The following is a 25,025-nucleotide window of genomic DNA, read 5'->3' on the forward strand; positions in this document are numbered from 1 at the left end:
AACTAACCTGATCCTCCTTTTTGCCTTTCCAACGCTTCCTGTTCCTCTGACCTCTACGTCAGACTTCCTCTGGTTTAACTTAGGAAGTGAAAACTCCACGTCAACTTCAGCTGGTGGAGGCGTTCCCTCGATCACCAGCTCCTCCTTGCGCTTCTCTTTCAGCCTCTTCAGACCAAAACGACCCCCTCTTTTCTTCTGGATCTTAAACGGTTTCATGCCTTTCAAACTCTGGAACAGAAAAGCAAATTTTCTGAATGTGGTATTTCAGTGGATAAACGCAGTTTGAAGAAGTTTCGAACAGCTTTTTGTTGAGCCTCTTTGTAACTTAAAGGATATTTTTGTTGGATTGTTTGCGGAACGATATTGCAGTTCTAGTGGAGTTATTCCTGGGGACCAACGAGAACGTAGTCTGTTGAATGTGACATGTAGCCAATCAGAAAGCGAGGAGATGTACCAATGGAGGGGAATCCAAAACAACTGGAACGGTCCAAATAAAAGGTAGTAGCAGTAGAGGGAGAACGTTTAGTAGTTTCTCTCCAAGCTCAGTTCGAAAACAGAACTATTAGCTCAACCTGTTCCTCCTTTAAAATGCAAGTCTTAAGAAAATATCTGGTTACCATTTTAGCCATCTTGGCCTTGGGACCTTTGACCTCCAGGCTGGGAACTCTTGGCCGGACGCTGAGGTCAGCTTTAGGAACGGTCCTCTTGACCTGGAAGCTGACCTTATATGGCTCTGCGCACTGAAGGATCTTCAGCGCGTCCTCATAGCGCACGTTGTCAAAGTAGACCTTCGCACTCAGCAGCTGATCACCTTCAGAGAGGAGATTATAAATCAATCAGAAAATACCAATATTAGGGTCCATCACTGTAAAGCTGAGGATGTTTGTGCTGTAGATACCGGCCTACCATCGCAAAACATAAAACTAACCTTTATTCTGACAATAAACACTGGGAATCAGTTTCTTTAGATAAATGACTTGATGGCTCACTTTCAGCCTGTAAATTTGAATCCAAATTTTATTTAAGAATCTAATTGATGTTGTAGGTTAAAGTTCAGGGGTGTCCAAACTTTTTGCCACGTGGGCAAAATAAAAAAAACAACCTAAAATCAAGCAACTAAAGTAGCCCGATATTTATAGTGCATAAAAAACCTGAGAGGGATTTTTACGACGGTGTATTTGGGTCTTTGTTGATAGAGAAAAGGAGTAAATTTCCAACGAAAACTCAGAAATCCTGTGATTAATCTCAGGAATTTTCTATAAAACTTGAAAGTTTTCAACGTTTTGACGTTTGAAATTCAGAAATTTAATTTTATTTTTGACATTTCTAGCAAATTTCTGAGATTGCTGTCAACATTTTTGGCATGATCTTACAAACTAATCACACGAATGAGCTGCCGGTCGCAAAGTGTTCCCCGTGAATCAGCAAATATTCACCTGTTTTGGTGCAAAATTTGTCATAAATTTGAAATTATGTTCAGTAAAGGCGCACTTTTTGATGCGTTTTAACATTAAAAACAGGATTTCTATCCAACCGGCATCAAATCAAATCAAATCAAACTTTATTTGTATAGCACATTTCAGCAGCAAGGCATTTCAAAGTGCTTTACATCAAATCAAACACTGAAACACAATGCAGCATAGAATCAACAATAAAAACAACATCAAGTCAGATTCCATCAATAAATTTGCAATTGATTACGTTTCAAATTCAACTCTAAACAAGTGGGTTTTTAGTTGAGATTTAAAGGAAGTCAGTGTTTCTGCTGTTTTACAGTTTTCTGGAAGTTTGTTCCAGATTTTTGGTGCATAGATGCTAAATGCCGCTTCTCCTCGTTTGGTTCTGGTTCTGGGGATGCAGAGCAGAACCAGAACCAGAACCTTAGAGGTTCTGGAAGGTTGATACAACAGCAGCAGATCTTTAATGTATTGTGGTGCTAAACCATTCAGTGATTTATAAACTAACAACAGTATTTTAAAGTCTATTCTTTGAGCTACAGGGAGCCAGTGGAGGGACATTAAAACTGGTGTTATGTGCTCCATCTTCCTGGTTTTAGTTAGAACACGAGCAGCAGCATTCTGGATCAGCTGTAGCTGTTTGATTGATTTGTTGGACAGACCTGTGAAGACGCCGTTACAATAATCAATACGACTGAAGATAAACGCATGGATGAGTTTCTCTAGATCTGGCTGAGACATTAGTCCTTTAATCCTAGAAATGTTCTTCAGGTGATAGAAGGCCGTCTTTGTAACTGTCTTTATGTGGCCCGGAGGTTCAGGTCAGAGTCCATCATTACTCCCAGGTTTCTGGCCTGATCACTGGTTTTTAGTTGTAATAACTGAAGCTGTGCACTGACTCTAGATCTATAACTCTAGATCTATAACTCTAGATCGTTCCTCTTTAGGTCCAAAAATAATAACTTCAGTTTTGTTTCTGTTCAGCTGGAGGAAGTTTTGGCACATCCACACATTTATCTGTTCTAAGCATCTGTTCAGTGATTGGATGGGTTCTGACTCGATGCTTTCCAGAAACAAATCTTGCTGCAGTTTCTGTCAGGTTTGCACATCTAGATACCGAAAAAAAACTGCCTTCTAATCAGCGAGAGCAACTATGAACAGCAACATTTAAGTTTTAACCAAAAATTGCTGCACTACACTGTAAAAACACAAAATATCACCAAGTATTTTAATGTTGTTTCTAGTGCAATTCTCTTAGTATACTTGAAATTTGACAAAACTGCTTACAAGTAACTTTTTAGTCAGATACAGGAGATCAAAAATGTCAAAATCAAAATTTCCAGAATTCTTTTTAAGGATAATTTTCAACATTTGAAATACAGAAATTTCCATTTTTTTTGTGGAGAATTTATAATATCTCTAGCAAATATTTCTGAGATTACTCTCAAAACGTTTGGAAAAGCTTTTTAGCAGAAATGTACTACTATGTTTTTCTACAATGACACAAATATGTCATAGCAGATTTAGCATGTTTGCTGTTTACAAAATAAAAGACGCCTAGTTTTCCTGTTGGGTAAGGTTTAATTTTTAAACAATGTTTCAGTTATAAACGGTGTGATAATCTCTGATTGTTGCATGTGTGATTTTATTTCCTGTACATGGTTATTTATGTTAAAGATGGTATTAGTTATGTGTATTAATGACATGAATTTATGTTAAATACTGTACAATATTTTTCTGTCGCCATCTGTAACTGAAGCTGCTGGACTGAAGTTAGCCACCACCTTCATTTCCTCTTTTGTTAGAATAAATACAGTAAACCTGAATGTTTCTGTCACGGATCCGAGACGAACACAGAAGAGATACAAACGCGCCTTATAGTCCGGATCGCGTTATAAATGAAAAGAGATTGAAAATAGACGATTCATCGACAGTGTGCCTTACAATCCGGTGCTCTGATAGTCCGGGGAATACGGTACCTTGCTGCAGACTCAGGTGTTTAGCAGCTGGAGAGTCTTTGAGGACGTCTTTGACAAAGATCCCGTGCTGTCCTCCACCCGTCACGCTGTAGCCGCTGGCTCCGGCCTCCGCCTCCGTCTCCACCACGATCTCCACGGCCTTGGAGATTTCCTCCACACTCTGAAACACGAGAAAAATAAATCCTCACATCCAGATACACTGCAGGTGTTTCTCTGTAGGTTTTGCCATCGTTTATCTTTAATATTTGCCGTTTTTAAAGACTTTATTGCTGGTGTTTTTGTATTGTTAATGTCTTCCAGTAACACATTTACAGTTACTTTGTCAGATTTTCTAATTTCCTGCCTATTTTAAACATTTTTTAACTCTAAATCACAGACAGCTGCTGGATGACTGGTGTAGGTTTCTGTGGGGAACTCCGTGTTATCAGGATTTACTTTTTGAAAACCCTTCTATATATCAAAATCTGTGATTAATGTTGCCCTGCTTACTGTCTGATCTTCTGCAGACTCTGAATCCATCTCTGGTTCGGCCAGTTTGCAGGTCGACTCTCGTAAATTACTTCTTTTCTGACTCAACACCTGCTTCAGCTCTGCATGTAGTTTCTCCTTCTGCACCTGCAGACAGAAGAATAAAATCTCACTTTATGGTCGACTCAACATAGCATTTATGTAGGAAGACATGCGTTCTTATGAAAGTGCTGTAATGTGTCTGACCACGCGCTCTGGGCTCTCCTGGTCGTCCGCGGTGCCACTGTGGTGAGGGTTGCGCTGCGAAGCCGAGGGCGATCTGGAAGAGGGGGGAGACCGCCGCTTGTCTTTCACCTGAATGCAGAAATCAATCAATCAATCAAATAAGTTTGTTTGTATTGCAAATTTCAGCAACACGGCCGTTCAAAGTGCTTCACATTGTAAAACAAATAACATCAAATAACAGAAATCTGATTTTGTTAGCGCCATCGTTAAAATGATCAATAAGCATCAGAAATGTTTGTGAATTTTACATTTATTATTACCGTAATTTCCGGACTATAAGCCGCGACTTTTGTCTCACACTTTCAACCCTGCTGCTTATACAACGATGCGGCTTATTTATGAATTTTTTCTAACGGCCAGTAGGGGCGCTGGAGCAGAAAAGGTAAGCGTGAGACATCTTGAATATATCTGTAGAGGAAGACTAATGTAACATCGTGCTTTTTGCATGAATAAAATGAGCTTGAACAGACCCTCATCATGGAGAATGCAAGAAGAAATGCATATGATGCAGCTTTCAAGTTAAAAGCAATTGAGCAGATAAAGAAGGAAACAGACACTGAGGAAGAACTTCCATGGTTTCAGTGCACAGGAGGAAGAGGATGACGGCTCTCCGTGACTTTTAACTGTATGTTATTTAAACCAGCCCTGTTAGTGTTGTTTTGCTATATTGCTGCTGTTCAGAAAGAAAACCTACGGCATATTATTAAAACTTTAAAAACACTTTCTGTGTACCGTAAATATCTCATGTTTCAATGTAGGCACATGCGGCTTATGTATGTACAAAATGTGTCTCCTTTAAAAATGTAGGGGGTGCGGCTTATAATCAGGTGCGCTCTATAGTCCGGAAATTACGGTAATCAAAGGAAACTCTTACCAGAGGAAGTGAGTGTTTCAGCAGTTCTGCAGTTTTCTGCAGGTTTACTCCAGATTTGTGGCACAAATGGGCTTCTATAGAAGCTGAATGTTTCTTCTCCGTACTTGCTTCTGGTTCTGGGGGTGAAGAGCGGGCCAGAACCAGAACCAGAAGAGTCTCCCATCTTTGGGAACTCAAACATTCTTGGTGCGATTGAAATGAAAATCCAAACACAATGTCTCCCCTGTACAGATGCTAAACTCAATAAAACGTCAAACCGTTGATTAAATGTAGAGTGACGAGTTCTGACTATAAAACTAGAAACTCCTGCTCTGGTTCCACTGGGTTTCCTGCCTTTCGGCTGAGCTGGATTCGGATCGCTTCACCTCTTCCTCCCGTTCTGGAGGAAGCGTGTCGTGACCCCGTCTGCCAGACCTCCTTCCACGTTTTGTCTCATGAACTCTTGCCCGGTAAATCCTGTGAAAACATTGCGTCCCGACACTTTGCTGGTGTGACCGGTAGCGCAGCAGCGCGTTTCCGGTCCTAAAATAGTGATACTGTTATAATTATTCCTGCATGAGACACAAAGTTCAGCCCAGTTTCATCCACTTTGATTTTCTTTTTAAAGCTAACCTCGTGTGTCTTCACCTAATTCAAACAATGGCTAAATTTTCTGCACCAAAACTGGCACAAAATCTCAATAACTGGATGATTAGAATGAGGTAATTAGACGCTAGCTAAGTGCCACCTGCTAGCTGTGGTGGGTATGCTAATTAGCTAATATGCTAATTTTCCATGTAGCTTTTTTTGCTAACTTAAAAATGTTAGCACATCAACCTTCTCCTTAAAAATCACTCAAGTAGATGTAAGTAGAGTCGGATAGTAACTAGTTACATTTACTTGAGTATCTTTTGAGAAAATTTACTTTTAGGAGCATTTTTACTACGCTGTACTTTAAACACCACAGATCTGGAACAAACTTCCAGAAAACTGTAAAACTGCTGAAACACTGACTTCCTTTAAATCTCAACTAAAAACCCACCTGTTTAGAGTTTTATTTGAAACATAATCAATTAAAAATTTATTGACAGAACTTGACTCATTGTCAAGTTTTGATTGATTCCATGTTGAAAAATGCCTTGTTTGTCCTGGATTGTTTCTAAAATGTCTCCAAATCATCAATACTTGAGTCCAAATGTTGTGAGTTAATGTGTTTGTTTACTCACGGCTTGATTTCTGGTCTGGCTGTAAGCATGGCTGTCCTCTTGGTCAATGTCAGAGTCTGAAACATAACATAAAACATCAGGGAAAACTGAAGAGCAGTAAATAATCATCACCTAAGAAACTGTGTAGCAGTAATTAGCTACCAGCTGAACTCTGAAGGCTGTGGTGTTCATGTCAGGATTAGCGCTCCCATAAAGTCTGGCTGATAAGAAACCAGTCAGACAAAATATTTACTGAGTCCAAGTTTTTTACTTAAAGCAGGGAAGAGCCTCATTTCATTTCTATTTCTGCATAACCAGACAATTCAATGCATTACTTAACTTCAATGCAATTAATCACCTTTCCCTTTATTTCTTGCACAGTGGAACCTTTGTATCCACACGTTTCCAGCACAGCCATAAATCGGACGCACAAGCTACGTCCGCTAACAGTGATGAGCAACCAAGCCGCTCCTCTCGGCTCTAAAAGACGATCTGCCTGGACGATTGAAAACACTGTTGTTGTGCTAAAAGAAGTTAGCCTATTATAATAGCATCTGAATGCTAACCATGTAGCAGCTTCACAGATGCTAATGCTAACGTTAGCAACCACAGTCCACAGTATAACAAAACTTTGCACCAATTTGATGGTTAAATAACCCAAATAACAGAATAATAATTATATTTGTTGATGAGCTCATGTTTATTTATTCAATAATTTAGCAGTAAAAGGGTTTTTGAATTGAAAATCTTGCTTTTTGGTGCATTGGAATGTATGAAAAATATTTGGACAATTTAGCACTGAAAAACAAAACATTCAAAAAGTAAAGTATTTTTTTCTGATCCTTAAACGAAATAATTATAAAATCTGGTTTGATATAAATATTAAAAAGGTTTAGCTAATGTCTGAAATTTTTAAGTTTAGAAATTTCCCAATTTCTTTTGAGAAAATTCCTGAGATTAATCTCAATTTTTTAATGCAAATTCTCAACTTTTGGGAGCTCAGAAATTTTACATTTTTGATAGAAAATGTCAGAGCAGTGTTGTAGTCAAAACCACCTAAACGGAGGCCGAGTTTAGACCAAGACCAGCGTCCTGCACTACATGACACAATAAATTGTCAAATATGATGAAAAGATTCACATTCCCATAAAAACACCTAGATATTAAATACTTAAAGCTGAAATAAATTTAACCAATATTAAAAACAGAACAAATTCTTTGTTCTGATTATCTAAAAAGATAATGCCTTGGGCATTTCCCCATATCAGGGCCAGCCCTAGGCATAAGCAAACTAAGTATCTGCTTAGGGCCCCAAGGCCACTAAGGGCCCCCCCCAGTGGAGAAATATATATATTATTACTAAGTATATATATAATTATTTAGTAATAATTTCTATGTCATTATAATATCAAAAACACACAATTTCACTATGAAGTGATTTGTTTTTACAATAATATATTTGATAATATATGTAGAAATTATTTTATTGATAAAAAGAAAGAGAAATTGCTCTTGGGGCCCCCTGGTGGCCGCGGTAGGTACCGCACGCTTCGTCTGTATCTTGAGCTGCCGTGCAGAAAATCCAAACGTCCAAAGCTCCGGTCAGAAGTTAAGTTAGCAAAACAAGGTCTCAAAAAAGGACTTATCCTCCAGGGAGGGAAAAAAGAAAGATGAAGAACAGAAAAAAGCCAAGATAAAGTTTGTTTGTAATGAAATGTAAAAGATTTGAAAAGCTGTTAATAGAAATTAGCTTGAACGGTCCAGTAACAGAAACACCTAATTGGTGAGTCACGTTATTGCTTAGATTTTAATCAGTGCTGCATCCAGTGAAAACAAACATATTAACAAATAAACCGAACCATTTGCTGTACATTTAGTGATATTTTCACAGTTGCGGTCTTGAAATAAAATCCCGAGTCCTCAGCCCCTGAGACCGAGACGACCCAGTCCGAGACGAGAGCATCAAAAACCGGTCTGGAGACCGAGACCAGTCTGGAGCTCTACAAAACTGTCAGAGATTAATCTAAGAGTTTTTTGGATGAATTGTACTCCTCTTTTTTACTGAACAATGGCTCTAATACACCATCATAGTTTGGTCAGTAACTACGCTACTAAAAAATCTACTTTGGCTCTGATATGCTGTCGTAGTTGCAGTTCATGCGTTGCATCGATGTCATTCTTCAGTCCTGTCGTCTTCATGTGATCTCTTTTTTAACTGCCTTAGCGCTGCTATGTGTGTGTGTGTGTGTGTGTGTGTGTGTGGGTCTGTGTGTGTGAAGAGGAAAACCGATCCGTGTGTGTAAATTTGTGCGTATATTCCAGCGTGATGTATCAGCGTGGATTCCTGTTTGTGCTGGAGATATCAGGAGTCCAACACTTAAAAAAAAAACCCAAACACATCGCAGTAAATTTATCTTAAAGAATGAAGCAAAGGAGCAAAAAATATTAAAGTTTCTTGGAAATAGAGAAGAAGAAGCAATAGAGCTCAGATGGGAGATTTGTGCATGTTTGCTGGTGATTTGCAGCGGGACGGACAGCAGCAGGTGTCCGTCCCGCTGCGGCGGCGCGGCGCAGGACGAGGCGATGATCTGAAATGCTTCGCATCTCAATCTTATTATAGATCCGACTCACATCTGCAGGCCTGAACACGCCCAGCAAATGCCAGAAAGAGCTTTGACCTCCGACCTCCGGCATACTGCATGCAGGTGCAGCGGCCATGATAGTTCTATTTCCTGATAACTTAGGCTAATCTAAGGACCATATTTAGCATTCCCATCGTAGAAAAGGCGATTTAATAAAAATATTTTTGACAGATTATTTTAAAATAATATCCAATCAGCAGGATCTGCAGATATTTTCCACCTGAACTCAGCAGGTTTCATTCAACATTTTCCAGATTTTTTCTCCGTACCTTAAGATATTTTCACGTCCACTGATTTGAAATAAATCTTTTATTTTAGTTCGGTGTGATTGTTGCAGATTTTCTGTTTCTACACTGATAGAGAAAATTTGTTGAAAAAGATTTATAGCTGCTTCTGTTAAGGGAAGCTTATATCACGATGATGTGATAAAACAAAGGAATCTCTGATAAAATACAAAAATAATTAAAAATAAAATAACATTTTCTACAAATAAAAAGTGGTATTTTATTTTTACATGTCCCAAATCTGTTGTTAAAAAATAACAAAAGTTTTGAGGTTAAAACTTTGAGAAAAATAAATAAATAAAAAAGGCAATTTAGTTATTAATTTTCATTAAATTGCCTAGAAAAAAAAAATCTGAAATTTTTCTGGAAAAATTTCTTTCAGGAAACTATTAAAAGTGGAAGTTTTGCTAGTAATCAGATTTTTTTTTTCTTATTAATCTGATACTTTTTAGGGAAAAAAACCATTTCTGAGTTTGAAATTCAAGCTCAGAAATGTCCAATTTGTTTATAGAAAATTTCTGAATAAATCTCAAAATTTCTGACTTTTTTTTTTTACAAGAATTAACTTTTTTCTATTACTATAACCCTAATATGGGAAAATAAATATTGAACTTGCTAATTAAACAATTAAACATTTGTAAGTTAAATATGGATTGTAAATATCTTGTTAGCAAACTAAAGTTTTGAGATTATAACTACATATTTATCTAACTAATACTTTTGTTTTCAGCTAAATATTTAACTTGCTAATTAACCATTGCAGCTAAATATTTAGTTTGTAAATTAAATGTTTTCTTTGCTAAGTATTTCATTTGAAGCAGATACGTCTAACACAACCAGATTAAAACTGTAAGAACATTTCAGATTTTATTGTTGTTTATGCAAATTAGAAGATTTTAAAAATATCAGACAGATCAACTCTTAACTCTCTTTGCTGCGGTTCATGTTTGGAGATTTAACTGGTGAATAATGAGAAGGAACTAATTTAACTTTAACCACGGGAACTAGAAAAAGATAAATGGGGTAAAATGGTTTTTAAAAAAAGACATGGATCCTCTTCATCTTCCCTGACTGAAAACAGAAGAAAAACATTTGGAAAATAATCTGACACGTTGTATTTGAGAGCCATTTCTGCAGACACATTTCCTTAAACTGAAATTAACATCTCAGAGGAAAAAGGAGGAAGTGTAAAACCTTCCTGTGAGGCTGCGACGTGTTGTTGAAACCCGGCTGCTTGTGAAGCTCTGAGCCTGAAGATAAGGAAGCAGAGGAGCCGCAGTTTGTCTCACAGCAGCAGGATTAACTTGTTTGTTATTGCGGCTGCTTTTATTAGCAGGAAACCGTCTAAAAAGCCCTGAAGCCACTCAGCTAGTTATTCCTCCTAAAGTCTAAAAGAAGAAACATTTCTGTTTGTCAGCCTCCATCTTTCCCTCTGTCAGCTTTAAATGTTTTAGAGGAAGGTTGTTGTCGTTGTTGCCACCAAATAAATGACATGTGATGGACTTTTGTTTATTCAGCTGTGATTTGACGTCTTCAGTTTGAATTTCTTAATGATAGTTTCCTGTTTTACTTTGGTAATCTGTTCTTTTCACTTCCTGTTTGCAAGCAGGGAGAAAAGGTTACCATGACGGCGCATCATCATTTTGTAACAAAAATATTTTCTAAAAAATTTTTCTACAAAAAGCTGAATTTTTGAGCTCAAGAAATTTTGCAAAAAAAAAAAAAAAAAAAAAGACTAACTAAATTTACAAAATTGTAACACCTTTGATTTATGAAATAAGGAAAATTTCCAAAAATTTAAGGGTTTAAAATTTTAAACCTTTCCAAACATCAAAAATTTTTGACTTTTGAAACTAATTTTTTTTTTTTTTTTTTGCAAAAGTTAATATCTTATAGCTCTGAAAAATTTCAAACATAAAAGTTGAAAAGTTTGAATTATTAAACTAGAAAACTTTTGAAATTTGGACAATTTCCAGTTGTTGTTTTTTATTTTAGAAAATTTCTGAGATTAAATTTTAAAAAATTTAGTTTTTTTTTGTTTTTTTTCCCATCTAGAATGGCGCTATGGAATCAGGTGTTAACACTCCACGGTTCACATCTCTTATAACCTCCAAACAGTCGCTCCCAAATTCACCCGTTCACTTCGTGAGCCATGTTCTCTGTTTGCCTGAGCAGAGGTCAAACCAGAGGTCATCTGAAGGAGGCTCCTGACCCGTCTCTGGGGTTTCTCCAGGTCTGTGGACCCGTCAGAGACGTCACAGTTGGCTCAGCTCTGTCTGAACTGGAGCTTCAGCCGTCGGCCCAAAGAAAACAAGCCCCACGCTGAGCTTTAAACGGTGATAATAACGCCTCCTCCAGCGCATGACAGACAGCTGAGGACGTGTTTGGGATTTATTTGTAGAGCGAGGTATTATCAGCAGAAACCAGATAGCAGACAAAAATATTTTCTCCTCTCCTGCATGTGCAGGAGTTCACACTCAGGAAATACCGCTGAACTTTCTCACAATTGGTGGCAGTCTGGGCAGATAGCACCAAAAGTTTTTTTGGATCTAATTTTAGGACAATCACACGTCTGGAGGAGGGGAAGCTGTTTCTATTCTGGGCGCTACGCTAACTGTAAACACATCAGATGGCTGAATGCAGCTCTCCATGTTCCCAACACTTCTCAGAGGAATAACTTATCCAGTAACGTTATCTCTCAGACTCCTAAACGCAAAAGATAAGATGAAGTTCGTGTCTCTAAAAAATTAGAGAAGATATAATTCCTTAACATTGATGAAAAAGTGCCAGTTCTAGTGGCAGATTATTTCACTTTTGGGAAAAATGTTAGAAGTGAAAAGAAAACCAATACCTTTTTATTATTAGTAAGGAACTATTTATTTAAAACAAGCTCCGATATCTTGCGTCGTTACCTAGCAACCCCAGCCAAACCAACCCGTTGCCTAGCAACTCAATTCTAGTTCCACTGGCAGATTATTTCACTTAAAACATGGGAAAAAGGTCTTGTTATAAGTGAAATAATATGTCAATGAATTTAGTAGTTTTTCCATCAACATTAGGAAATTATTGACTGAAAACAAAATTTTCAATGTTGCTGAAAAGTTATTTGTAAGTTAATTTTGTATTATTTCAACTGTACTAAGATATTTTCACAATAAATAATTTTTGTAATATTTTGTTTTTACAGTGTACTGAAATAATTTGCAGCATGAAAACCCCCAATATTTTGAAATTTCAGAGAAATGAAAACTTTTCCAGTTTTATGAACAAAATCTACATGCAACACGTCTTTGGGTACAAAAAGACATTATTCATCCACAAGTTTAAAAACAACAAAAACACTAAATCTCACCAAGTATTTTTGATTTTTGGTCCGTTTTAGGGGAAATATCTTAGTACATTTGAAATAAAACAACTAACTCACAAGTCATTTGTCAGTAGGATATAGAAGCTTGTTTTAAGTCAATGATTTATTAATTCTTATTTTTTTTTATGAAGTACTAGTTTGTCTAGTTTCACTGCTAACAAGTGAAACAATCTTCCGGTGGAACTAAAAGTGGGTTGCTAGGTAACGGGCTGGGCTTGGTCGGGGTTGCCAGGTAACAGCACAGCGCCCATTGATTGAGAAATAAGTGGAATAATCTACCAGTTAAACTATTAAAAAAAATTAAATACTTATTTAAAATAAGCTCCTATTTCTTGCTGAAGTTACTTGTAAGTTACTTTTGTCTTATTTCAAATGTAATAAAATATTTGCACAAGACAGTAGACCAAAGATACATTTTAAGATTTTATGGTTTTCCAGTGCAGGACTTTCTGCAGGACCTGACTGGCTGCTTAGAAGCAATGTAAAATTTTGATTAAGGTGAATAAATGTTCAGTAACAATAAGTTGGGTGAATGAATGCTAAAACAAGCCATGATGCTCAGCACCTCCATCCAAGATGGCCGCCCTCCGGGGCCGTAGGAGCAGATTGTTTCAGGAAGCCTCTTTAGATAAGATTTCCAGATCTGTCAGAGATAGATCAGAGGGTGTTCCCCCTAATTTTAAACATCAGATGGAAAAAAAAAAACCAAGGCACACCCGCAGGCGTCTGCCTCTGGACAGGAAATGCCTCCATGTAAACAGGAAACAGAGTTACATTTTACCGATTCACATCTCGCTAACAGCTTCTGTAGTTAGATGGGATCAGATGTAGGAACAGAAGTTGGAAATAAAACTGTGGAGTAATTTTAATATAATCCTGAAGGTGTGAATGTGGGCTGGATTTGTTGGTTTATTTAAGTTTTTCTTTCTTGACTGAGGGAAGTTTACGCTCCAACGTACGTCAGGCGGCGTTTCCTCATGAAGCAAACTCATGACACCACTTGACCCGTTGGTCCTGGTCCAAGCCCAACCGCTGCCCACCGCCCAAAGCTCGTCGCCAGGAAACTGATGATGACCACCGTCATCCATCATCTCATTTCTGGAAGGATTTCCCTTCTACTACCTGCTGCTCTGGAGTATCAATGCATATTAACAGTTGATCTGCATGTACAGCATTACAAAAGTATTAATTTCACTTTTTGTTACAATACAAACCACAAACTTTAAAGTCTTTTATTTGGACATTGTCTGTTTTCTAGAAAACACTGGAAAATGTTGGACTTTAGAAACTCAGAAATTGCCTTATTTTTTCAACAAAGTTTCTGAGATCAATCTCAAAATTTAAGTTTTTTGGCAGAAATCTACCTCTTCTTTTTCTATCTGCAATGGACCCAATACGCTGTTGTATGTATGTCATTGGGATACGGCAGGAAAATTAAAACTAACCATCTGAAAAGTGTGGCGTGCTTTTGTTTTCAGCCCTCTGAGTCAACACTTTGTGGAGCCAAGTTTCATTTAAATTAGAGTTCTTTTGATGTATGCCTCCATCAGTTCTGAGACGTTTGCCTGGTTTGTGTAAAAACAGGTGAGGATCAGAAGGAGACCAACGTAACACATAAACAGGATTTAGTCCACAAGCTTTACAGCATGTTTTAAATGTTGCAGCTGTGTTTTTTGGTCTTCATGATGCTGTTTGTTCCCTTTGCCCAGAATCTCACATGGCAGCATGAGAACTGATGGAGGCAGGAGCAGCAGTACGGGAGCCGTTTGTGAAGTTAAAATAAAAAAATTAGCAACAATAATTTGGATTATCTGGCCTGTCATAGAAAAAAAAAAATGGAGGTTCATTTTTCAAAGTTTTGTCTTTACCATGTTAATTAGTGTCACAGTTTCAATCTAAATATATAACTTGCAAGCAAATTACTTAGCTTGCTATCTAAATATACAGTTAGCTAAACATTTAGTTTGTCACATACATATCTGTCTTGCTAAGTAGTTAATTTGAAATTAAATATTTTGCTTGCTAACTAAATAGTTGGTTTGCAACTAACTATTTAGTTAGCAAGTTAAATATGTAGTTCATAATTTAAATGTACAGCTTCAAACGAAATATTTAGCTTACAAAGAAAATAATTAGCTCCAAACTAACTAATATTTAGTTAGCTACATATAAATATGTAGTTTAGTAAGCTAACTAAATATGTAGTTTGTGAACTACATATGTGGCTTGCTAACTAAATATTTAGCTTCCTAACAAAGTAAGTTAGACATTTAGCTTACTAACTAAATATATTGCTCTGAGCTTAATATTTGTTGGTATGCAAACTATATAATTAGCTAGCTACCCAATCATTTAATTTGTAAAATATTTAGGTTGTTAATAAAATATTTAGTTTAAAAATGTGAAATTTATAAATTAATGAATATTAAGGTGGAAATATGACGTTGATAAATAGAGCTCCATATATTTTTCTCTCATAAAAAGCTAAATAACCCAAACTATTAATTTTTAATTGTTTAGCTTTACAATCGGCTCCCCGTAAAAAACCACCAAATTACAGATTATCATCGTCTTAAATCTCATCTTAAATCAGGTTTTTGCAGCTAATAAAAGCTACCAGGGGACACATGATGTCACACAGTGACACAGAAACGTTGGAGATCCTCCACAAGAGAGAGTGTTTTGACTGCTGCGCCCACTTTGGGGCGTCACGCATACCAGGCTGAGGGCTTGAGCTGGAACTGGGGGACAAACAGATCCTATGACCGTCATCCTGCAGCTGCTGCCGCCGTTTAACATTCAGACAGCAGCAATTTCGCAGAACGACACCCAGGAGCAGCGCAGCTTTTAAAACCAACTCAATATTTTGATCATTCAGGTGGCATATAGCAAAAGGTAAACCATTTAAAAGTCCGGTGTGTTGCTTAACGAGATTCCAGTGACATGTCACGCTGCAGATAAACAGCATAACCCTGAGTGAATGCTGGAGTGTTTGTACCCGGCCACTGGCATGTTGGAATAAACACAGGCGGCAGCTGTCTAACTGAAACCGTCTTTGCATTTACACAGCACTCCATTGTTATGCTCTCCAAAATCAGCAGAGTGGAGACTGCTGCGTAAACCGTCCCGCCAGAACTTTACATTAAATTAAACAAGGTGTCCAGAGATAAAGTAGTCAGATGAAAATGTTTGAATGTTGCTGCTGCTTTGTTAAGTTAGCTGAAAAATCACAAATAGATAGTAATTACCTTTACTTACCAACCTCAGTGTGTTTCCTCCAGAGGTTTAAAGGTGACACACCTCCACCTGCAGCAGCAGAAATCAGTTTTCCTTCCTCACATCACTCTGCTGCTTTTCTTCCTCTTGTTATAACTATTATTTTTTAAATCATAAATATCTTTCCCCCCTCTCTCTGTTCCCCTTTGCCCCTTCGGCCAGCTTGTTGCTCCCCTCACTGAAACTCAGGCCTGGAGCCAAAGCCAGGGCATCTGTTGGAGGGACGAATCCAGGCAGCTGATTGGCCGGAGGCCGGACTGACACGCCCATATTTGGGCAGGCAGAGGCGGAGCTGCCTTACAGCGATTAAGAGGGAGGAAACAAGAAAAAGTTTGACAAAGCAGCAGAACCAGGCTTGTTTAGAGAATGAAGATGTTTTGTATAATTAAATAGAAACGAATAAAAATTTAAAATGACAACTTAAAGGAGCTTTAGTTAATCATGTTTTATTTGCGCAAACTGCTGGATTTAAAGGGGCAGCACTACGTGTTTTCCAGCCACATTATGCTACTTTATAGCCGAATCAAGTAACTATGTTGACTTTAGTTGTTATAAAAATATTTTACACATATATGTATATAGATATATACATTTTACTTTCTGATTTAACTCCCTCAAATTGGGCCTCTGTCTCTTTAAAACCTCCAGCTCTTTCTGAAGCTCCACCTCTATTAACCCTTTAGTGACATTGTCTTACCAGCCAACCAAAGAAAAGTATCCTCTGTAATAAAGTATTATGTATTCTCCAGGCAAATAGTAGCATTTTATAGCATAATCAAGTCACCATGTTACCTTTAGTTGTAATTAAAATGCTGTATATATCAAGTGTGACTTAAACTAAATGTTGCTTTCTGATTTAACACTTTGAAATTGGGCTCCGTCTCTTTAAAAGCTCCTGCTCTTTCTGAAGTCTCACCTTCAGGAAGTCATCACAACATGGCTCCTCTATTAACCCTTTAACATTTTTACCAGCGTTGAACTGAGAAGTAGCTCCTATAATGAGCTCAGGTGTTTGCCAATTGCTGCTGGCTAGTCTGAAGGAACTGAGTGGGGGGAGGAGCTTCATCCTCGAAGGCGGGGCTTCGTCCACCCAGGTGTTTTGGACAGCTGAACGGTTGCGATAAAGATTAAAGGATTTTTTTAACATCAAATCAACACTCCAGGTTTGATTTTCATGAAGGAAAAAAGTCATAACGTGACATAAAGCTAAAAAAAAGTATATTTTACATAACACTGTCTCTTTAAGAGATTTAAGGCTACAATCACACAGCAGGCAAATTCAACCTATGTCCAACGTTTTCACGGCGCAAAAGAATCTGATTTGTTCCAATTCAGTATAACCAAAAAATAAATAAATGAATAAAATAGGCATTAATTTCCACTAAAAAATTTGACTTTTTAAATTTTCAAAAGTCAAAGTTTTTTTTATTTTTGAAACTCAGAAACGTCCAAGTTTTGTTCAAGAAAATCTTTTAGATAAGTCTCAGAAATTCTGTAGAAAACTTTTGCAGAAATTTAGTCAAAAATTTACAAGTTTTTTCCTGGAAAATTTCTGAGATTAATCTCAAAATTTCTGAGCTTTTTCTCACAAATGTTCAGCTTTTGGAGCTCAGAAATTTTCCATTTTTTTTCTAAAATATTTCAAAAGTTTTGAGTCAAAGATTTTTCACATTTGAAAAATCTGAGATTATTTGCTAGATTAATTTCAAAATTTCAGATTTTTTTCCTCCAAAATTTGACTTTCCAGTGTCAGAAATTGCAAAGATTTTTCTAGAAAATATTAAGTTTTTTTGGCAGAAATGTACTTCTTTTTTTACTATGTACATGATGTCGCAGGAATTCAAGCTGATGATGATTGTAGATGTTTATTATACAATTCTATGTCTTTCTGTATCCAACCTTACAGCGACAGTCACTGATTAATTAGACATTTTTTCTCCAGATGTTTGCTATTTTTGTCAAAGAAGCCATTTTAAGTCATGGATTTGTATAAAATAATAAAAACCTGATTTTACTGAAATAGATCATTCTGTTTGAGCGAACAGCAGCTCTCTGGTTAGGAAGTTATTTTAAGGCTAATAGCTGAAAATAGAACCAGGAGGCCTTGGATCTTATTTTAGAGGAAGTGTGAAGCATTTAAGGGAGGCAGCTGCAGCTGCGAGCTGAATGATTTATTTTATGTGTTTATCTAAATTTCTGTTTTGGAGCGTGAATCCTTTCAGATCCAAGTACAGCATGTGACCCAGACAGCGATTATTAGTCCTAAATAATTTATCCAACCAAAAGTAAAGCCAAGCAGAAGGAATAATGTTGCTGGCTGTTAGTTAGGAGCGTTTAATGGCACACAGAGACCTTACTTTTGAATCAAACCGTGAGAACATAAGAGATTCCCAACCCAACTGAAACTGTGTTCAGTACGACGGAGTTTTAGGAAATGGCAGAGAGGAAATACAGTAGAGGAGCAAATTTCCTCCAAAAAAATCAAACATTTTGAGATTAATCCGAGAAACCTTTGAGAATTTTTTTTTTATTTTTTTATTTTTGAGCTCCATAAGTTTAAAATTTACAAAAATAAAAGTAATTTGGAGCTTGAAATTAATTTTACGTATTTTCTAAAACAGACGTGGAAAGTTTCTGATTATTAAAAGTCAAATACTTTTCACTTTAGGCAATTTTTATTAGTTTCATGAGTTTTATATTGAAAAACTGATCTGCCTGATTTTGCTATTTTTTGTTATTTATATAAATTTCTGTCATTTTTGTTCTTAAAATGCCAAAATTTCCACTTAACTTTATATTTCATCCATCTGACTGTGTAATTTTTAAATATTAAATGATTGATAATTTGATCAGCTACTCAGTAATTGGCTAGAATATTTACCAAATTACTCTTAATTGAGTAAAAACTTGTTGAAGTCGTGCTTCTCTTCCTCTGCTGGCCAGCCGTTCGCCTTCCTCTCATTTTAAATCCGGCTAGCAGCCGGTTTGTAAGGGAGGAGATGCTGTCAGCACAGATCGGGCCGCCAGCTCTCGGTCAGCTAACACGGTCATTGTTTCAATCCTGCTCCCACACAAAGCCTGGATTTACAGGCCTGGGACCCGAAACAAGAGCTGGGAGTCACAGGGAGGAAGAGACTGGGAGTCTGATTGCTGCAAAACATAATTTTGTCATTTCTGATTTATGTGTAGCTAAATTATCCTGATTGTTTTCACAGGTGGGTGGAGTAACCAAAGATTAACCAAAGATTTTACTCAAGTCAGAGTAAAAAGCATTTGGTAAAAAGTACTGAGTAACTGATCAAATTATCAATCATTTAATATTTAAAAATTACATCATCAGATGGACCAAAATATAAAGTTAACTGGACATTTTGTTTTTTTTTTGAGAACAAAAATCACAATAATTCAATTCATAATTCAAAAATAGCAAAATTAGGTAAAATATAGATATTTTTTCCAAATCAGTTTCTTTCAATAAAAAACTGATGAAATTCAAACAGAAACTGCCGGTGTGTGTCTGTCTGGTGAAGTTTTGGTTTAAACATGTTAGTTTTTCATTCGGTGGGTAGAAAATCCAGAAATTTTACTAAAGAGTGAAAATACTTCATCATAAAATTACTCAAAATTTTATGATGAAATTTTTTGATGACTCAAAATTACTCAAAAAAATGTATTTTTACTCCTCTGTGAGTAGTAAAAATACATTTTTTCAAAAAAGTTACTCAAGTAAATGTAACTAATTACTAGAGCAGCTCTGGCTGGGAGTCAGGCTGAGGCAGAGAGAGGAAGTTTGATCGTCTTATTATTATAAAACATCGTTTTTTGTTATTTTAAATGATTTATCGTTAAATTATTTGGATTATTTCACACTGCAGAGTCTTGTTTTTACTGGTGAGGCGTGAAGGCAACACAGAGCTGGCTGACAGTATGCAGCTCACACTGTTTACACTTCCTGTTTTCAACTGGGACCACTAGATGTCGCTGTAGAGCAGCAACCAATGAACCTGATGAAAAATAGATTGTCACCAACAAATGGTGCATTTGTTCCCAAATGCATGGTGATTACAGTAAACTAGACTAGCAAAATAACAACAACTGAAATTGAGAAAACGGTAATTAATGGAGAAAAACAATAACTAACTGGAACTTTAATGTGTGTTTATAAAACTACTTAAAACATACTGAAATTATAGATATACTATCCTTCATTGTTATGCTTATAAATCTATATATAGATATCTATATTATAGATTTCTATTTTCCCAACCAGTTTATGTCAGCTGTCAACAAATGACGGCGCTCCATAATCCTCCTGGAGGCGCTAATGCTAGCACGTAAAATGGAAACGTTTGTTGATTGTAAATGGATACAGTTTTTTAAAATAGTATCTTCTGTTGAGTATTTACTACCCAATAAATGTAAACATAATCACAAAACAATACCTTTTGAATTCTGCACCTAAAAATTTACCAATGTATGAAGAAACTAAAACTACAACCATACGTAATAAAAGCTAAATGAAAACAATACTTAACTAACAAAAGCTAGCAAACACTGTGAAAACTAATTAAAACTAATTGAATTAGATGAAAACAAAAACTCACAACGAAATAAAACTAAACTAATAAAAAACCCAGACTACCCTGCTCCCAAGTTCAGTTAATTTAATCAAAACCACAAAAAATAAATGTTAAACTAACTCAAATCCTCCACGCATCTTCAAAGAGTTGTTGCTGATGTTGATGCTTTCTCCAGAAGCAGTCAGCATTTCAACCAATCTGAAGAGGCCTCTGACTGAAGACTGTAGCTGCATGTCTCATACAACCGTCATGATAAGCTAACAGCTCCGTTTCCAGGCAGCAGAGTCCTGGATGACACCATCAGCTGTTATCAAGCTCTGCTAACCCATCTCATTGACTGTAGATCTCTGACTGGTACCCTGGTTAGAAAGCTGGCAGAGAGATGTTGGAGTAGGGGATATGATCTCTGAACATTATGATGGATGGAAGGGAAGGTTTGAGCTTCCTCCTCTCTCTGCTCTGCATACTTAAAGGTTCCTATTGAAGTTCTCTGGGAACTGGGGTCAGAGTTCAAGTATTAATTGAGCTTTTCAGATGCTAAACAGCTAATCCCAATTGTAAAAATATATACCTTGTTGCCACGGTTACACATTATAACAGCTGACGCTCCCACACCTCTTTTTCTTAAAGTAACAACATAATTTATTCAAATAAAACCGTAGAACTGAAACAATTAATCAGATTAGTAGTGGTTAATCGATTACTTAAATAACTGTCAACAAATTTAATTATTGATTATTTACAAGATTATACAAACAGTGCATAAAGGCTGTTTCCTCTAAGAAAACCAACATACTCAGAGCTGCAATTAAGCCAAAACTGTACAAAAAATATATACATTTTGAATTTAAGATTTTAAAAAAGCATATTTGTCTGTAAATATGTTCTATTCAGAACTAGATGTGGGTGAAGTAGCACTACTTCAAGACACTTTTACTAAAGTAAAAGTAAAAAGTAAAATTTTCCAAAATGTTGCTCAAAGAAATGTAACTGAGTAAATACTTCCCTTCTCTACCAAAACTCAAGTAGCAGTTTTAGCGTCACCTGGTTAAATTCTGTTAGAAAGAAGTTCTATTAAGCATCTTTTGCTATCTAATTATTAATCAGTTAATATAAAATATAGTCAGCAGAGGCTGAGCTTTTCACACGGTGATGTTAGAAGTATTTTTCATTTTTTGCTACAAATGATCAAGTGTTTACTAAATGAACACTAGATTGTTGAATTTTAGGGCATCATGATGTGAGGCTGTTTTCCAGGAGTTTACCTTGGGAATATGTGATAGTTCAATATACAAACATGTTTGGTCTATTTTCTGCTCCCAACTTTTATTTCATTTGTGGATTTCATTTTCTGACCCCAACCTGCACTTTAGAATGAGTTAGAGCGGAAACTGCAATACAGCCCTTATCAGCCAACATCAGTGTCTGACCTCAGAAATGGTCAAAAGCTAAACAAATCTGCTGAAAGAAACAAGCTACCATATCCTTACTTTCTGCATCCAGATTTCTTTGGTGGGAGCCACTAGACATTTACTAACAAAAATGTAGCCAGAAATGATAGGAGAACAAATAGAAAGTACAACTGAAACACAAACACTCTGGAATCATGAAATAGTTATTGTCCTTAAGGCTCCTGACAAACAGGAAAATACCTGAAATGTCCAAAGTTTCATAAATTTGATATTGCGCAAGAATTATAATGCCATTTTTTGCTTTAATAAAATATTAGCTCAGAGGCTAATCAGACCCAGCCTTTATTTTGATAGTCCACTTCTGCTCACCGGCAACTAAATTTGCACATTAGCTAAATATTTAGCTTGCTCAGAACTAAGCTAATTTTTTAGATATACACTAAATAGTTGTGGAACTAATTAGTTGCTAGCTATTTAGTTATTAGCACACAAAATAGTGAGTGTGAAGCTAACAATTAGCAAGCATGCTATTAAATATTTAGTTTGAAGCTAAATATTAGGATTGTAAATTAAATAGTTAGCTTGATGATAAAATATTTAGTAAAGACGCTAGCCATTTGGTTTGGAGCTAAATAGCTAACTTGCTCACTAAATATTAAGTTCTGAGCTAGCTAAGTAAATATTTATTTAGTAACTGTTACCTTTATAAATCAATGAACTACAATGCAATATGAACCAATGTATGTTTTTGTCTTAAACAATCCTAAATATTGTTAAAATCCTGCTTTGCATTTCCCACCAACACAGAAAAAGTTACGTATTAACAACATCGGTTGGATAAACACAGATTCTTCTAAACATCACGGAAAACCGTGTAGAAACAGCCAAGTACGTTTGTTTTTCAGCAAATAAGAAAACTAATCACACTCTTTTAGGTATCTATAGCTTTAAATGTTATTTACGTGCTATCTAAATAGAAATCGAGTATTACCTGTATCGGAGGAAGGTGTCCAGGTGACTCTGAATATCCCACGCAGACACTCGCACATGGTCCGCAGCAGGAGGCCCAAAAGGAGGCGATGAACAGGGGGAGCAGCCCACACGCAGGCTGGGAGAGCTGTGGGAGGCCGGTGGGTGTCGGAGGCGATCAGAGGGTCGGTCTAACTGCTTGGGTCAGAGTGACACTGAGCTACACCGTCAGCATGGATACTGAATAGCCAGACGATGACAGAGAAAGAGGGAGGAGAGTATCATGGATGGAGGGATGCGGTACCGATCCACAGAGGTGGGCAGACTTAGCCAAAAATTGAACTCAAGTAAGAGTAGCGCTACTTCAACATATTTTTACTCAAAAAGTAAAAATAAGCCACCCAAGAAATTACTCCAGTGAGAGCTATAAAAAAGTAATTGGTACCGAGTAACTGTAACAAGTAACTGATTCCGGCGTTTTCTTCCAACTTTAGCTGCCGCCATTTTGTGGCAACGGAGGGCCGCCAGACGGAGTGCCGTAATTTGCCGACAGCTGACGTAAACCGCTTGTGGGGGAGCAATTAATTTCACATCAACGCCAACAGTTCAAAAGCGTAATAAGTACATTGATAAACACAAATGAAAGATATTATATCTATAATTTCAGAATGTTTTAGTTACTTTTATTACCACACAATATAGTTCTGCTAGCAGAGGTGAGCAGAGTAGCCAAAAATTGTACTCAAGTAAGAGAACCACTATTTCAACATATTTTTCCTCAAGGAAAGGTAAGAGTTAAAAAGTATTTAGCAAAAAGTAACTGATCAAATTATAAATAATTTAATATTTAAAAATGCATAACTAGGCAGACAAAAATATAAAGTGAACTGGAAATTTTGATATTTGAAAGACAAAATTTATAATAATTAATTAAAGTAACAAAAAATTTTTTTTTTTTTACAAATCAGTTCATTTCATTAAAAACTCACGAAACTTTAACAAAAACTGCAGGTGTGTGTGTCTGGTGAAACTTTGGTTGAAACATGTTTGTTTTTCATTCAGTGTAGAAAATCCAGAAATTTTACTCCAGTAAGAGTAGAAATACTTCATAATAAAATTACTCAAAGTACAGCATAGTAGCAGTACATTTAAAAAAAAAAAATCACTAAAGTAAATGTAACTAGTCTGCTCATTCATTATTAACAAAGAATTGTTTTCACTTTCTTATCAAATCAGCTGACTGAGGTACGTAGTTTGCTTTCATATCTGTTTATAAGTGTCTGTTTGTTAGAAATAAACAAATAAGTGTGTATAAAGGCAGAACAGGAGAGTATTAGCAGTAGTGGACAGTCAGCAGTTTGAGGTGACGTTTGCCAAAGCCCGGCTCCATTGTCTGCTGCTGCCGGGGGCTTTATCTGCGGCCCAGCAGGGCCTTGTTTCTGGGCTTAGAGCGGCTGGACTCTGGGTGTTGTTCACACAAAATGACTGCAAACTCACCACAAGCATGGCAGCTCGGCTGGCGGATCATTTGTGATGGTTTAAGTCTGAATTGGGAGGGGAACCGAAGACTTAAACGGTTTTATTTTTTATCTTATGTGGTCAAACTTGTGTGTTTGACCTCAGGGATTTTTTTTGTGTGATTTCTTTTTCTAAATAATTAAATATTTTCTCTTCATGTTTTCTCCTCAGTGGTGAAGTCAGATGTGTTAGTGCACTAATAGCAAAGCACATTTTGCAACTCTGAAAACTTTTAGCACTTAGGTTCCACAAAATTAATTTTTTAAAGTGCAAATTTTTTTCAGCAGTTTTGTAAACTTTTAGATGGAAAACATTCAACATTTGTGTTGAAGTTTTGTTTATTGAATGTTGAGAATTCATTAAACATACATTCAGAAAGATCATAATTATTGATTTATTGCAATCAGAGGACATGAAAAAGCATTTTCTTACCTAACAAACTTTATGCTCACAAACAACTGTTGTGTTCTGGCCATTTGCTCCCTGCTCAAGCTATCGGTCGTAGCTGCGTTTAGCTTTTCCCTCATATTTGTTTTGTTTTCTGCCTTAAATCTGAGTTTTGGTTGTTTCTTATCCTCAGAGGTCAGAGAAAGGTCATCAAATTTTGTTTCTTCTTCATCTGTTTATGTCCTAAAGCTCACAGATGAAGTTTGAACCAAAAGTGTCCAATTCATCCTTTTCCTGTGTTGCCAACTAATAGCAATTAATTATTAAAAAAAGTTTATTAAAT

The 25,025-nt window shown here is 36.4% G+C and overlaps 1 protein-coding gene across 5 annotated transcripts in view; it reads right to left on the minus strand.

Moving 5' to 3' along the window:
• prx (periaxin) overlaps positions 1–23,115 on the minus strand; it is a 36,690-nt gene extending 13,575 nt beyond the window's left edge. The window contains exons 1-7 of one of the 5 annotated variants that reach the window (XM_044120032.1): positions 22,800–23,114; positions 6,269–6,324; positions 4,151–4,258; positions 3,926–4,051; positions 3,437–3,596; positions 618–811; positions 8–228 (exon numbers count right to left, since the gene is read on the minus strand). In XM_044120032.1, the coding sequence (XP_043975967.1) occupies positions 8–228; positions 618–811; positions 3,437–3,596; positions 3,926–4,051; positions 4,151–4,258; positions 6,269–6,324; positions 22,800–22,857 (923 nt within the window). In that variant the 5' untranslated portion in view covers positions 22,858–23,114. Of the gene's footprint in view, positions 1–7; positions 229–617; positions 812–3,436; positions 3,597–3,925; positions 4,052–4,150; positions 4,259–6,268; positions 6,325–15,788; positions 15,984–22,799 lie in introns of those variants that run through there. The other 4 variants (XM_044120037.1, XM_044120035.1, XM_044120036.1 and 1 more) reach the window with 4 other exon arrangements.
• Between the last annotated feature and the right edge of the window lie 1,910 nt (positions 23,116–25,025).

This window comes from Gambusia affinis, linkage group LG06 (assembly GCF_019740435.1).
Source record: "Gambusia affinis linkage group LG06, SWU_Gaff_1.0, whole genome shotgun sequence".
In the NCBI taxonomy this organism is placed as follows: Eukaryota; Metazoa; Chordata; class Actinopteri; order Cyprinodontiformes; family Poeciliidae; genus Gambusia; species Gambusia affinis.